General features: G+C 43.8%; 1 protein-coding gene across 4 annotated transcripts in view; it reads right to left on the reverse strand.

Moving 5' to 3' along the window:
• Window positions 1-15,644, reverse strand: part of tnpo1 (transportin 1) — a 206,288-nt gene that overhangs the window by 153,860 nt on the left and 36,784 nt on the right. For 3 of the 4 annotated variants that reach the window (XM_068029557.1, XM_068029559.1, XM_068029560.1), the window contains exons 2-3: window positions 1,755-1,868; window positions 1,035-1,110 (exon numbers count right to left, since the gene is read on the reverse strand). In XM_068029557.1, coding sequence (XP_067885658.1) covers window positions 1,035-1,110; window positions 1,755-1,868 — 190 coding nt within the window. Of the gene's footprint in view, window positions 1-1,034; window positions 1,111-1,754; window positions 1,869-2,008; window positions 2,160-15,644 lie in introns of those variants that run through there. The other variant, XM_068029558.1, reaches the window with a different exon arrangement.

Below are 15,644 nucleotides of genomic sequence, written 5' to 3' on the forward strand. Positions count from 1 at the left end.
ACTCTGAACACAAAGGATGTGAAAGCTGCTACAGTAATGCAAGTTCTTAAATATTCTAAATACTATTTTAGTCACCTATAACTACCAAATTTCAGAGGTAGCAGAACTGTGTGTTTCACTACTTCAGATGCCACATCATGAAATTTCATTCCAGTGATATAGATGGGATGGTGAGCATTGAGCAGCTTTCCCTATTCATGTCACATCAGGGTTAAGAGCAACACAAAATGTCTGCTTCCAAACTGCTTCTCCTAGTTTTAACATCTAAAATACACAAGCAACTTGGTACATCACCAAGTGCAAAACCATCTTTAACATTTGAGTAAGCACAGTTAAACTAAGGATGCCTTCTTTTACCAGTGCTTTCAATATAGCTGAAGCTGCATCGGATCAGAATTTAAAGTTGAATCATTTGACAGTCACTACGAGAGTAGACTCGAAGGCAGAAATGTTATTGGCAGTCAGGCTAGCCTTGACAAGTATGCCAAAATCTAAAGTGGCCCAAGTGAATTTAGGCCACTACTCTCCTTTACTGCACTTCTAATGTTCAATAAAAAACCGAAGACGCATTTCAGTACAATTTACTACTGAATCCAATGATGGAGGGTCTGTTAGAAATTTTGTTCCTTAATTTCAGTAGCCTATAGTTCAATTTTGAATAAATTTACCCATAAATCATGAGTAAGGTTGAATAAACTCCTCAGATATGCAAACATTTTCTAAAATTAGGATACTTTGACTAATGGCCAAAATCCATACAGCCCAGAAGACCAAGGGAGGAGAGATGATGAGGTAAATGATGGTTAGTTAGTGCCAAAATTGACAAATTATGTATCTAAAATTCTGAGATTATAAATTGCCCCAAATATGCTGCAAAACTGTTTCGAAAATAGACACTTGCAAGTTTCATTCTTTATATTGTTTAGGATCTGTTAGGTATAAGCTATCAGGATATATAAATTGGAGTCGATAACTTGTTACAAAAAGAGTTGATTGATTAATCAATCACAACGAAAACCAGCAAATGCACCTACCTTCTGATTTTAACTTTGTCAGAACAAAAATCAGGTAATTATTGAAGTCTGGATATTGATTAAGTTGCTCCAGTTTCTTAAAAAAAAGGCTAAGGAAATATTTTACAACTAAAAAGCTACAAAAATTAAGCACGTTTGAAACAGAACATGGTACAGATCTTCAAATAAAATAGCATATAAATTAGGCTGTGCTTTCAAGTTATTTTACCAGTTTATCAAATCACAAAACAGACGCAAATATATCTTTTAAATGGGATGAATAAAGGTCTCCGTAGTAATTAAAGCAACGTATTATAAAATTCACCTCCCCCATCAGCCAATTTGTACAACGTGAGGCGCATGGCGATTTTGTGTTAAGCATGCCATTCGTGTTAAAACACCATTTAAAAATGTTCCGTGAAACTGCGTACGCCACAGGCTTCACGCTCAGCCTGTTGGTAGCGCACTGTATCCATAGTATGCAAGTGAAACTAATTAAAGAAAAAAAGACGCATACAAATATTTCAATTTAGAAAAAAAAATAGACGTTTCCGAAGGAGGGAAAAGTGTCTTCCTCAGCCTCTCCGCCTTATGCACAACCCTAAACGGCTTCATTCTTGATCCTCCCGTCTCGAACACGACAATATGAACATTTCCCGGCCGAGCACGTTTCGATGAGCGATTTTAAGAAAAACAAGTCAGGCCGGCCAGTTGCCGATGTTGCCGCTTTGCAAAGGATACTTGCTGAACGGATCTCTGGATGGCCGTATCTGGAGACTGCGATTCTTTCAGTAGCTGCAGGATCTGCTGTAGCCCTTGCTCGTCGGGTTTCCACTCGTACTCCATCTTGGTTTGCTGCAATGAGACAGAGTGAGAGAAAGAGTCGGGTCAACACCACTAACCACAAACACATTCAACTCACACCGCTCAGTATTAACGCTTCCCCTTGGCCTGCAACACAAAATTAAAACTCCCCTTCTTAATTTCTTACAGACCTAATTGCACTATACGAGGTACGTATTTTCTTCTCCTTCAAAGAAACGTGACAACAATCCTACTGACACCAAGGCCTAAAACGACAGACTCATGGCGAATTTTCAATCCAGTCAGACAACAGACTGAAAGCCTCGCTCCCTCCCCGGGTCCTAATGCGCAACCTGTCATACGTCCAACCACAAACCTGCCAATTTCCTTTGCTGGGTCTTAAAGACCGATTAGTTTGTCGCGTGTGGGTTCAGGGATGAAAATTATTGTACAAACCAGCAAAAAAATTTTTTAAAAAAAGAACTGCCATTTGTTCCAACGTTTGTAGAAGAAAATCAACACAATAAGCAGTTCTGTTTATGGACAGTAAATAAGCAATACTGGTCCTACATCAGTAAATGTTCTTTAGACTCTACGTCATACACCCATCAACAGCACTTCCACGAATTAATTAGATCAATTCCTACTGCACACATTTTTTCTCCAGTTTCATGCCCTTCCTCATGCTTAGGTACAGAATTTTACATTCAGCACATCATGCTTACACCAGTTGTCTTGTCTCATCCCCCTCCTTTCCCTATATTGCTTTTTTTCTTTTTAAAATGTTTATCCATTATAATTATTATAGACTCAATCACTTTCTGGTAGAATATTTCACGTCTTAACAGCCCTATTTCCAACTTGTCCCTTTATTCTTTTAGTAAAAGATCTTAAATTAATCAAATTCAATGGAAGTAGAAATGGTTAATTGAATTTGACATCAAAATCCCTCAATTTTTAACTCCTCTATTTTAATTATTTTTGGTTAAAGCCCAGGTTTAGTTAATGTTACAACCAGGTGAGACAGGGGTCTAAGGCTCCCCTCAGCCTTTACCTGGTTTGGCTGCAACAGGGTTTAATTTTAAAAATACCTTTTTTTTAAGCTTCCCCTCAGAAAATCCTTGTTCACCGCTCTCTAATTATAATGGCAAAGAAATCAACCAGACAGGTTGTCTTAGATTTAAAGAAGGTGAAAGTTTATTAACCTGAAAACTAATTTGGTTGAAACTACTAGAAATGCGCGACGCGCCCACGCTAGCATGCATACATGATAAACACACGCAAATAGAGACAAAGAGAAAAAATTAAAGGGAAGATGTTTGAAGTAATATGGAGTTCAGTTACTCGTTTTGAGTTGGATGTAGAGTCTTTGATTGCAGTTAAATCTTGCAGTTCTCGTTGGGGCCCAGTGCACACTTTAAAAATTGTTTTGGTGTTCTGTCTTGGGGCTCGAGTTACTTCTGTGCTTTTGAGAGAGAGACACAGACAGACAGGGAATGCTGTCTTCCTGAAGTTCAGTTGCAGTCTGTCCTCAAAACTGTTCTGTGAGCACAATTCAAAACTCCAAGTTGGCCAGGTTAGTCATGTGACTAACCCCTTATTTGGGACAACTTCTCCTGTGAGGTTTTGTGGATTCTTTCAATCTTAGACACCCTCATTGGGGGAATGGAATGCTGGCTTTTACACATTCAATGTTTCTTGATCCAAAATCCATCTGGCTAATTGAATTAGGGGAGGTACTCCCATTGTCTTCTCCAGGCAATTGTCTTTTAGAATGCAAGACGAGCAGTCATACCTCCAGCGGTCTTTTAAAGCAAGCCACTTTCAGTCCAGCAACAGTTTAAAATTAATGTTCCATATGACGAAATTAATGTCTCATTTTGGCAGGTGTGGTTTTTCCTGACATTAATATCTCATTACTAAAGCATCTCATCCCACATATCATCTTGAGCAAATCTCTTCTGTATGCTCTCCATTGTCTTGCTATCCTTCATGAAGTAGGCTCTTCAAAACTGAACACAGCACTCTAACTGTGGCTTAACCAATGATTTGTACAGATTTAGCATTACCTTTCTGCTTTTGTACTCTGCCACCATTTATCCCTTGCCTTTTTATGGCTTTTACAACCGATTCTCTTGCTTTCAAAGATTTAGGTATTTGAAACCTTATGTCTTTGTTCTACTCCTTTTTAATGTCACCACTTACTGTACAGTTTCTCAGCTTACTCGACACCCGCAACCCCCCCCCCCCCAACCACAGAAAAATCTATCACCTCAGGTCTTCTCTGCATTAAATTATATGACAGTTGTCCAATCCATGAACATTTTACAATGATAAAGCACAGTCCAGCATTCAGCCCATTGTGCTGGCTCTTTGAAAGAGCTACCTAATTAGTCCCACTGCCTTACTCCTTCCCCATCGCCCTTCAAATTTTCCTCCAAGCATTTATCCAATTTGCTTTTGAAAATTACGATTGAATCGGCTTCCACCATCCTTTCAGTCACTGCATTCCAGATCATAAAAAATCACTGCATAAAAAAATGTTTCACCTGATGTCATCTTTGGTTCTTTTGACGATTACTTGAATTCAGTGTTTTCTGATTATTAATCCATCTACCGCAAGAAATGGGTTCTCTTTATTCTATAAAACTATTCATGATTTTGAACACCTCCATCAAATCTCCCGAAAACTTCCGCTGCTCTGAGAACCGAGTTTCTCTAGACACTCTATGTAATTAAAGTCCTTCAACCCTGCTGCCACATTAGCAAATCTTCTCTCGCCCTCTCCAAGGCTATTCGCATCCTTCCTGAAGTCCAGAATCAGACACAATACTCCAGCTGGGACCAAACCAGTGTTTCATAAAAGTTTAGCAAACTCCCTTGCTTTCATACTCTATGCCTTTACTAATAAGGCGAAGGATTCAGTAAGCCTTTTTTTAAATAGCCTTCTCAGCTTGTCCTACCACAAAGACACCCTTCAGGTCTGTTCCTGCACCCTCTTCAAAATTGTACCAATTAGTTTAAATTTTGCTTATCAAAATGAATCACTTCACACCAGAGTTAAATTTCATCTGCCATCTATCTGTCCATTTCACCACATTGTCTTATGTCCTTTTAAAGTCTGATACTGTCCTCCTCATTGTTCACCACATTTCCAAGTTTAGCCCCATCTGCAAACTTTGAAATTATGCCCTGTATACCCAAGTCCTGGAAACTGGGAGGATGTTTCCTCTGGTGGGGGAGACTAGAACTAGGGGACAGTATTTAAGAATAAGAGGTCTCCCTTTTAAAACTGAGATGAGGAGAAACTTTTTCTCTGAGGGTCGTTAGTCTGTGGAATTCTCTTCCCCAGAAAACAGTGAAGGCTGGGTCACTGAATTTATTCAAGGCAGAGTTAGGTAGATTTTTGATAAACAAGGGAGTCAAGGGTTATTAGAATTAGAACATTGCAGCGCAGTACAGGCCCTTCGGCCCTCGATGTTGCGCCGACCTGTGAAACCATCTGACCTACACTAATTAGAATTAGAATTAGAATGGGGACTGTCAGGTTAGTGGAACTGAGACCACAAATAGAGCAGCCATGACCTTATCAAATAGCAAAGCAGGCTCAAGGGCTGAATGGCCTACTTCTGCTCCTATGTTCCTATTAATCTCAAAAAGAGCAGTGGTCCCAAAAATGACCCATAAGGAGACACTGCTGCACACTTCCCTCCAGTCTGAAAAAACAATCATTCACCACTTTTCTGCTCTCTGTCCCTTACCAATTTCATATTCATACAGCCACTTCTCCTTTAATTCCATGCACTTCAATTTTGCTAACAAATCTATTTTGTGGTACTTTGTCAAAAACCTTTTGAAAGTCCCTTAACACATCAACCACATGACACTCACCAACTCTCGCCGCTACTTCAAAAGAGCTCAAATTCATCAACGCTATTTGCCTTCAACAAATCCATGCTCGCTTTCATTTATTAGCCCATACTTTTCCAAGTGCCAATTAATTTTGTCCTAGATCATTGTCTCAAAGTTTTCTCGCCACTAATATTAGGCTGACTGGCCTGTAGCTGGCAGGTTTATCCCTCTCCCATTCTTTGAAGGAAGATTAGAAAATTATGGCCAGCACCGCCATAATTTCCACCCTTACTTCCACAGGCAACCTAGGATGCAGGATTGGGTGACTTTTCGAGTTTGAGCACTGTGAATCTTTTTAGTACCTCATATTTTTAATCCAAAACAGTTTCTCTACCACCTCCTTTATTGTGACATTGCCAGCATCCTCGTCTCAGGTACCTTAGCCACGTGCTCTGCCTCACAAATGTATCTCCTTTTTTGGCCCCTAATCATCCCTACCCTTTCACTATGTTTATAAAAGACTTTTGGTTTCCTTTTATGTTACCTGCTAATCTATTCTCTCACACTCTCTTTGCCCCTATTTCCTTTTTCAGTTCTCCCCTGTACTTTTTTGTTAATATAAATTCAGCCAAGTGGCCTGAAGTCACTTACAGTCCTCGTCACAGCTAACCCTATTTTAATGCCATCGGCAAATGTTGAGGCTGTGCCTTGTACGCCATAGTCCAGATCATATATTTGGACATAAATTCTGTGGGGTCGGAAACGGCACAGATCCTCGATATGCTGGATTTCAAACCCATTTAAATCTCGGTAAGCTACTTAACAGTGGTGTGGCACTTCAGTTGAGTACAATCATGTTTTCAAATATACACACCTGTGCCTCAAGATCACTCCAGAGTATTCACTGTTCTAGACATTTAATTCTGCTTCAGAACCACCCAATAATCTCATTGTATACAGCTGCACTCTCAGAATTGCATCAAAAAAAGTATTACTTTAGTACCAGTCACTGATGTCATGTACCTTGAGGCCATGTCACAATTTATTCTCGTTTTAGTTGTTATTTCTATGGCCTTCAGCACACGTGTCAGATAATATTAACTAAAAATAAGTTTAAATTTAGTCAGACAGTATTTTAGTCTCAGTTCTGTTGAAATATACAAAGCTAGAATGTTTCTCATTGGAACTACTCAGTGAACCACAGCTTTGCATCTCATTCCAAGTCAAGATTGTATACATTTGATCCTTCTGTATGACACGAGACACTAAAATGTGTCGATCATCTACAATAACCTCTTAAATCCTCCATACCAACAGAACAATCCAATAATGCAATTTATAATCAATAAACCACTCAAGTTCCTTAATGATTTTGTGGATCAGAACCTTATTGCTCATTCCCAATCGTCTCTAATTCTGTACATGATGCTCTAATATGAGGAAGAAAGTAACTTAGATATAAATTTGATATAACACATTACACAAGCCTAAATTCACATTTTCAGCCAAAACCAGTTATTCTCTGGATTACTTAATTTCAACATATATAAGAAACTGGAAAACTTGCATCTTTTGCAAAGAATATTCTGGACACAATGACTTAGACCACTGGAAAGAAGAAAAACAGAACTAGCAGTTTACTAGATTTTGGGATATTATGGTGAAGAACTGTTGCAAACCAGTTACAGATGAGATTTATGTAAAATTCCTGCTATATATTGGGTGACCTTACTAGCAAACTCACTTACAATAAAATAAACGCTACTGATTACTCGACTACCGCACACTACTAAAACACATTATAACAGTAATTCAGAGCAACACTTTAATAAGTGATATTATAACCTGCCACTCAAATCAACAGCTATACTTATGTCATAGCTTGCTGACTAGACATCTCAATACCACGATAAAGCAAAAGCCCATCAACTTCCTGGGGGTGACCACTGACCATAAACTTAACTAAACCAGCCAGGTAAATATTATGGCTACAAGAGCAGGGAAGAGGCACGGTATTGTGGTGAATTACTCACCTCCTGGTTCCCCACAGCTTTTCCACCCTCAACATGGCATAAGTCAGGAGTTTGATTGAATACTTCCCACTTGCCTGGATATTTCGACATGACGTTCAAGAATGTGGCGGGATGCACCAAGTTCCTGAAGATGTTCAAGGAGAAGGGAAACCTGGCGCCGCTGTCCATTCCTCAAAGCAGAGCCACTCTTCACGCTGCCGTCACAACATGACCAGGTGGTGACAATTCACCTCTACAACCCCCATGTTCCTGTCGTGGATGTACTCACCTTCCTCACCAGGTACGTCAAGGTGGCCGGCAGCAGCATTGATGTCAAGGACCCATTTGCGATTTGGACCAGCAAGCGGCAGGTCAAGGTGACCTTGAAGGTCGATGCCAACGGAGCCATCATCCACTCTCCCTCTAGCTTCACTATCGGGGGAAGTCAAGGCTTCTTGGTCTACACTGGGCAACCCAGAGTTTGTCGCACCTGTGGCAAATCTGGTCACGTGGCAGCTAACTGCAGTACAGTCGTCTGCAAGAACTGCAGGAAGGAAGGCCATTAGACCATGGACTGTAAGCAGAGTAAGTGTTGCAACCTGTGCGGTGAGGCAGGTCACCTCTACAAAACCTGCCCCAAACGCCGCCTCAGTTATGCTCAGGCGGCAAGATCCAAGACAAATGCGTCTGGTGCTGGGAAGGAGACAAGCAATCCTCTCCGCAGCGAGGAAAGTCTATCTGAGGAGGAGAAGTGGAGGCAGCTGAAACCAGCGACCCAACACCTACCCTGTGCCCGGAAACTCCTCCTCCACAGACAGAATCAATGGAGGAGGAGGCAGAAGGACAAACAGGCCAGTGGCAAGTGGTAAAAAGGAAAACCACAAAGAAAAAACCTCCAAAAGCAGAACAGGCCACCACCCAAACCAATGGCAAGAGGAGGCTAACGTCTGACAGAGACTACAGCAGCTCCTCCTCACTGGACGAGGAGGTGCCGGAACAACGGCACCTGCAAAAGCAGCAGCAGAACTCAAAGGAGCTGGAAGATAAAGCCCCCCGCCCCCGGACACTGGAAGCTGTGATGGGCCCAGCGTGCCTCAAACCCAAAGCACTGCACCTAGCGACATGCCCAGCGCATCCCAGCTCCGGGACACCGAGAGCAACATGTCTGGCGCACTCCAGCTCCGGGAAGCCGGGAGCTGTGATATTTTCAAGGAGGAACAGAGGGGAACAGCAGAGGACAGCCCAATCCTTGCTGCTTACAAGAACCCCCCCCCCCCCACCCTGATATCTCCCCAGCGAAACAAACCCTGAATGAGAAACCAGGAGGGGTTCGTGAGCCCAATGAATGTGAAACAGCTTGTGTACACTATGGTATGTTCCTGCATACCCAAGGACTGGGAATAGCAAGGACAAATGGTATGGGAAGCAAAAACTAACTTAAAAAAATGGGTATTTAGATTGCTTCAATTAACGTGCATAGCAGTAAATCCACTATACGATGTGTTTCAACCTTGGACTACCTTTCTAAGGTCAAAGCCGACCTACTGTTTCTGCAGGAGTGTGGAATACCACACCTCAGCACCTACAGGCAATGGTTACGATGTTGGGCCCACGGGCCATCGATCTGGTCAGGGGGCAACGATTCCTGTTCCTCCGGCCTGAGTATTCTGCTGCGGGGAAGTAACTTCATCTCCGAAGTTAAGGTGGTGGTGGGTGGTCGCCTCCTCATAGATGTAATGTACAAAAATGCTCTGCTCCGGTTGATCAATGTGTACGCCCCGGTTCAATGCAGCGAACGGCTGTGCATCTTCCAGCAGCTCCCACTGCTGCTGGTGACGTCCAGGCCGGTCATCCTAGTCGGTGACTTCAACTGCATCATCGATGCAACTGGACGATCCAGCAGTGACGACAGCAAACTGGACGCTACTTCCAGATTCCTAATAGAAACAGTAAAAGATGCCAAGCGGCACGACGTCTTCCTGCAGACCGGAGTGCAGCCAGGATACACCTGGTCAAGATCGGACAGGTCTGCCCGTTCTAGGATTGACTTCCTGTTTGTGTCCTGTGGTGTCACGGTCAGATCCACCGATGTCAAGCCAGTGTTCTTCTCCGACCACTGCCTCTTACTGGCCGACTGTCACTTACAGGATGACCAGCGGGTTGGCAGGGGGACATGGAAGCTCAATGCCACACTGCTAACCCCAGAGAACGTTGAGGAGCTCAAAAGGGATTACAAAGGTTGGAGAACCGCGAAACCCCTCTTGGAGTCTCCAGTTCACTGGTGGGAGGCGATCAAGGAGATCAAGAGGTTCTTTATCTTCAAAGGTGTTCAGAGGATGAGAGAGACACAGAGGGAAATGTCCTGACTCCAGAAAAGAATGCAAAATCTGCTCTGGCTGTAGTTGATGGGGGTCGAGGTCAAGGAGGACCTCCATGAGGTGAAGAGCCAGCAGGCCTCGCTCTTTGCCACGGAGGCCTCCAAGATCATCTTCCGGTCCAGAGTCCGCTTCATTGAGCAGGATGAGACGTGCTCGCGTTACTTCTTCCAAAAGGTCAAGAGAGCGCTCTGTGATCAGAAGCCTGAAGGAAGAGGATGGCTCGGTAACGTCTTCACAGTCCGACATACTAAGGATCAGCAAATCCTTTTATGCTGGGCTGTATGACGCGAAGCCCACAGACAGCAGAGCCTCCCAGTCCTTCCTGTCATCTATCAGAGGTCTTAGATAACAGCATTAGGGAGAGACTGGACAAGCCGCTAACGCTGGACGAGCTGACAAAAGCCGTCGAGTCCTTCAAGACGAGTAAAACTCCCGGAAGCGATGGCTTAACGGTTGAGTTGTATTCGCCCCTGTGGGACTAGGTCGGCCCAGACCTGCTGGAAGCATACGAGAGTATGCTCCTGGCCGGCAGCATGTCAGAATCCATGAGGAAAGGCATCATCACTCTCATCGACAAGCGGAAGGCAGAGAGGACAGAAATCAGAAATTGGTGGCCCATCTCACTGCTTAATGTTGACTACAACATTCTGTCCAAAGTCATAGCCACTCGAGTCACGTCTGCTCTGGAGTTGGTGATTCACCCTGACCAGACCTGCACTGTACCCAGCAGGAAGATCTCTGATAGTCTCGCGCTACTCAGGGATACAATCGCCTATGTACGGGACAGGAGGGTGGACACCTGCATCATCAGCCTTGACCAAAAGAAGGCTTTTGAGAGGATATCACACACCTACATGATGGACGTGCTTTCCAAAATGGGGTTTGGGGAAGAAATCTGCAATTGGATCAAACTGCTCTACACAAACATCAGTAGCGCAGTCTCCATCAATAGGTGGGAATCAGAAAGTTTCCCGATCCAATCTGAAGTCAGACAGGGCTGTCCTCTCTCCAGTCTTATTTGTTTGCTGTATTGAACCCTTTGCTGAATGTATTAGGAAGGATGCGAGCATAAGAGGGGTGACAATCCCAGGCAGTGGAGGCACTCAGGTTAAAACCTCCCTGTACATTGACGATGTCGCTGTCTTCTGCTTGGATCCGCGGTCCGTTCGCAGACTGATGAGCACCTGCGACCAGTTCGAACTGGCCTTGGGAGCCAAAGTTAACCAAAAGTAAGAGTGAGGCCATGTTCTTTGGGAACTGGGCTGACCGATCCTTTGTCCCCCTTCACCGTCAGGCCAGACTACCTGAAGGTGTTGGGGATATGGTTTGGAAGGGCCAGGGCATGCACCAAAACCTGGAAGGAGCAAGTAACCAGGATACACCATAAGCTGAGCATGTGGGAGCAGCGATCTCTCTCCATTGTGGGTAAGAACCTGGTCATCAGATGCGAGGTGCTCACGTTGTTGCTGTACGTGGCACAGGTCTGGCCCATACTCCACTCCTGCTCCGTGGCGGTCACCCGAGCCATTTTACGCTTCATATGGGGATCCAAAATGGACCGGGTCCGGAGGGACACTATGTTCAAACCTGTGGATAAGGACAGGAAAAATGTACCCAACGTCGCCCTCATCCTGATGACCACCTTAGTGTGCGGCTGCATCAAGCTGTGCGTAGATCCCCAGTACGCAAACACCAAGTGTCACAACGTGTCAAGGTTCTATCTGTCCCCGGTGTTGCGAAGAATGGGCCTGGTCATATTGCTGCGGAACGCTCCATCCAGTTGTACCGTGCCGTACCACCTATCCTTCGTGGAAAAGTTTCTGTGGAAAAACACCTTTGACTACCAATCCATCAGGCAGTGGTCTGCACGGAATGTCCTCAAGGCCCTAAGAGAAAAGGAGATGGTGGATCTGATCAGATGGTTCCCCGAGCAGACTGCCAAAGTCATTTGGCGGAATGCCTCATCACCAGAACTTTCAAACAAGCACCAAGATGTAGCTTGGTTGGTGGTGAGAAGAGTCCTCCCCGTCAGATCCTTCCTGCACGCCCGGAGTCTCGCACCCTCCGCACAATGCCCTCGAGGTGGCTGTGGTGGGGAAGAGACGGTTGCCCACCTCTTTCTGGAATGTGTCTTTGCAAAGCAGGTGTGGAAAGAGATGCAGTGGTTTTTGTCGAGGTTCATCCCAAGCAGCTCTAACACAGGAGTCTGTGCTCTACGGGCTGTTCCCAGGGACGCACACCAAGATAAACGTCAACTGCTGCTGGAGGACTATCAATTCGGTGAAACACGCCCTTTGGTCTGCCCGAAACTTGCTGGTCTTCCAGCGCAAAGAGTTGTCCACCACCGAATGTTGCAGACCAACACATTCCAAGATCCAGGACTACGTGCTGAGGGACGCACTAAAGCTTGGGGCAGCTGCGGCAAAGGCTCAATGGGGAAAGACCACTGTGTAACGGTTCCCCCACCAAGGTGAACTGAGAGGCTGGATCCATGGAAAACCCCTTTAACTGTATTCCGAAGAAGGGTCACTGACCCGAAACGTTAACTCTGCTTCTCTTTCCACAGATGCTGCCAGACCTGCTGAGTGATTCCAGCATTTCTTGTTTTTGTTTCAGATTTCCAGCATCCGCAGTATTTTGCTTTTATTCCAGAAAATATTTGTTTGCTGTAAAATGCACATGGCATGTAAAATGAAATGGAAGGGTTGTGAGGAAACTCACTCCTGTATTGAAGGAAACTTATCTCCTTTGCACTCTTTGTATTGTTTGACGTAGTGCTTTTTGGAACTGTTTTGTAATTTTTTTATTTTTAATACAGATTTTTAAGAATAAAGTATATTTTGGAAATTAAAAAAAAACTTGTCTGGATGAGTGCAACTCCCCACCACCCACCTTAAACATTCACTCCCTCCACCACCAGTACACAGTGGCTGCAGTATGCAACAGCTACAAGACACACTGCAGCAACTCACCAAGACGTCTTCCGCAGCACCTCCCAAAGCCATGACCTCTACTAAGAACAAGGGCAGCAGGCGCATAGGAATATCAGCACCTGCACGCTCCCAAGTCAAACACCATCCTGACTTGGAACCCTAGTGCCATTCCTTCACTGTCAGTGAATCAAAATGCTGGAACTACCACACCCACCCCTCCACCAAAAGCACTGTTGGTATACCTACACCACACGACTACAGCAGTTCAAGGCTGCAGCTCACCACTACCTTCTCAAGGGAAATTTGGGATGGACAATTTGCCAGCAACACTTATCCGGTGACAAATAATAAGAATACTGCAGATTCTGGAAATCTTAACTAAAAAACAGAAAATGCTGAAAACACTCAGGAGGTTAAGCAACAACTGCGCAGAGAGGAAGGTGGAATTAACACATCAGGTTGCTGACCTGACGAAAGGTCATCGACCTGAAAAGTTAATCCTACGTCCTCCTCGCCACAGAGACCGTCTGATCTGCTGAATGTTTCCAGTATTTTCTGTTATCACCACAATGAAGCCTCTGATCAGCAGATGCTCAGTTAAATGGCTGCTAAATCACCATCAAGATTGTAAAACTAGAAATACAAACAGATTGGAATAACTTATTGCATGCACAATTCTTGTGAAAATAATAGTATCAAAAGGAAGTACTTGCAAAAAGCAGCTCTCACTCACTAATACTAGAGCCTAAATATCTCTCATATGTATTTAAAAGTTAGAAATTATAACTTCGGCAGGAGCGAAACAATCGCTTAGAACACTGTCCTTTCTAAGCATATGAATTCTAACTAGCCAGACAGATGAAAAAACCTCCTCTTTGGTGACTGCAAAGATTTTACATGATCTGAACTTTGGACAGTCCCTTTAGTTCTTAGACTGACAGCACTGCCTCAAATTCAGTAGTAAACTGGAACTATCACTCAAGGCTGGATGGCACGTGCAATAGAAAAAATAGCAAAAGTACAGTAAAGAATTCTATTCTAAAGTGTGTAGAAGAATTTTATAATCGTTTGATGCGGACAGTGGGAAATACTTAATTTACATATACTGAACTACTTCATTTTAATTAAATTCAACCTCCCAACCTTCCAATAAAAATCTGTAATCTTACTTAATTACTTATTTGAGGAATGAGCCAGCGATTGGCTGTCACTTATTTTGTTTAGCTGAAACAGGCACAATGTGCGTACATGTTCTTTCTGACTGCAAAGAACAGGGCCCTGTTTATTAATATATGTAGCTTCCACAAATGCGCCACACCGCGAGCCTGACTATCTTAAATTGGTTGTCAGCGTAATTCTTAGCACACTGAGGATTATTTAGCAAATGTTGTCCAATCGCAGAATCACAACTAATGTTGGACACTGTTTTGAGTTTTGCAAGCACGGGCTGGTTGGGTACCTTACCCGTTGCGAACAGCGGAAGGGACATGTTGTTTGATACAATCCGCCAGTCATTGAGACATACGGCCTACATGTCTAGCATCACACTGGCATTGAAATTCATATATCATATTACTCATTTGTGTGATAGGCAGAACATCTTTTTGGCTTGATGGCAGTATCCTGTTAGCGGCGAACACAACATGCATTGCTACTGCATCGTAGCAGCGTGAAACAGCTCCCTTCACCTGTAGCTCAAATTTTTGGGATACCTTCCAGGGTAACTTTTCAAGGCCGAAAATGACGGCCTTAGATCCATTCATAAGTTTGTCCGATATACAGAGAGAGATGATCTGATCAGGGTAGCCATTGTCACGCATTATGCCTTTGATTCACCCTATTTCAACATCAAACTGGCATGGGTGAGCCAATGCCCCGGGCCCTATTTTCGAGGTTGCCAATAAGGCCAATCTTATAGCACGTGGAACTGCAAGAATCCCAACACGTGCATTGACCAGTGAAGATAGGTTTGTGGTAGACTGTGGTACAGAACCCCCTAGCAGATTTCTCAACTAGTACGTCAGGAAAGGGAGCTCATTTGACTGCTTCATTTCAAAGAAGAACTTGAGCGCAGGATGGAGCCCATTAATATGTGTAAGGAAATCATTACATGCAGCTGCGGTTTCAAATATAGCAAACGTATCATCTGCATTTCAGGAATACGCAAGAGGTAGGAGGTTAGGTGACATTCCCTTGAAGACATTCCTCATAGAGCAAAGATGTTTTGAGAGCTGGGCCTAGAGGGCATCTCATGGCAACACCATCGATTTTATCATTAAAATCTAACTCAACAGCGCACGTTGCCGAGCTCGTAAGTTCAATGAATACTGATTCACGCAATGGTGGCAGGTCTAGATTGCCAAATGGTGCTGCAGCACAAATATCTATGGCTTCCTTAAGTGGTACATTGGTGAACAGGCATTACTATCGATATGCAAGTGCTGTATGGTCTTTGCAAATGTGAAGGAATCCTTCACCGTGTATGTGGAGAACTTGCTGAAAACTGGTTGGAACAATTCACCCAATTCATCTTGTGCAGAACTGGTCACAGATAAGAGAAGGCATAGAGGGACATCACTTTTGCGTGTCTTGCACAGCCCATACATACGCGGACGCAGCGAGCCATGAGGACAAACCCTGTCATATATATCA

This window comes from Heterodontus francisci, chromosome 4 (genome assembly GCF_036365525.1).
Source record: "Heterodontus francisci isolate sHetFra1 chromosome 4, sHetFra1.hap1, whole genome shotgun sequence".
NCBI classification, from domain to species: domain Eukaryota; kingdom Metazoa; phylum Chordata; class Chondrichthyes; order Heterodontiformes; family Heterodontidae; genus Heterodontus; species Heterodontus francisci.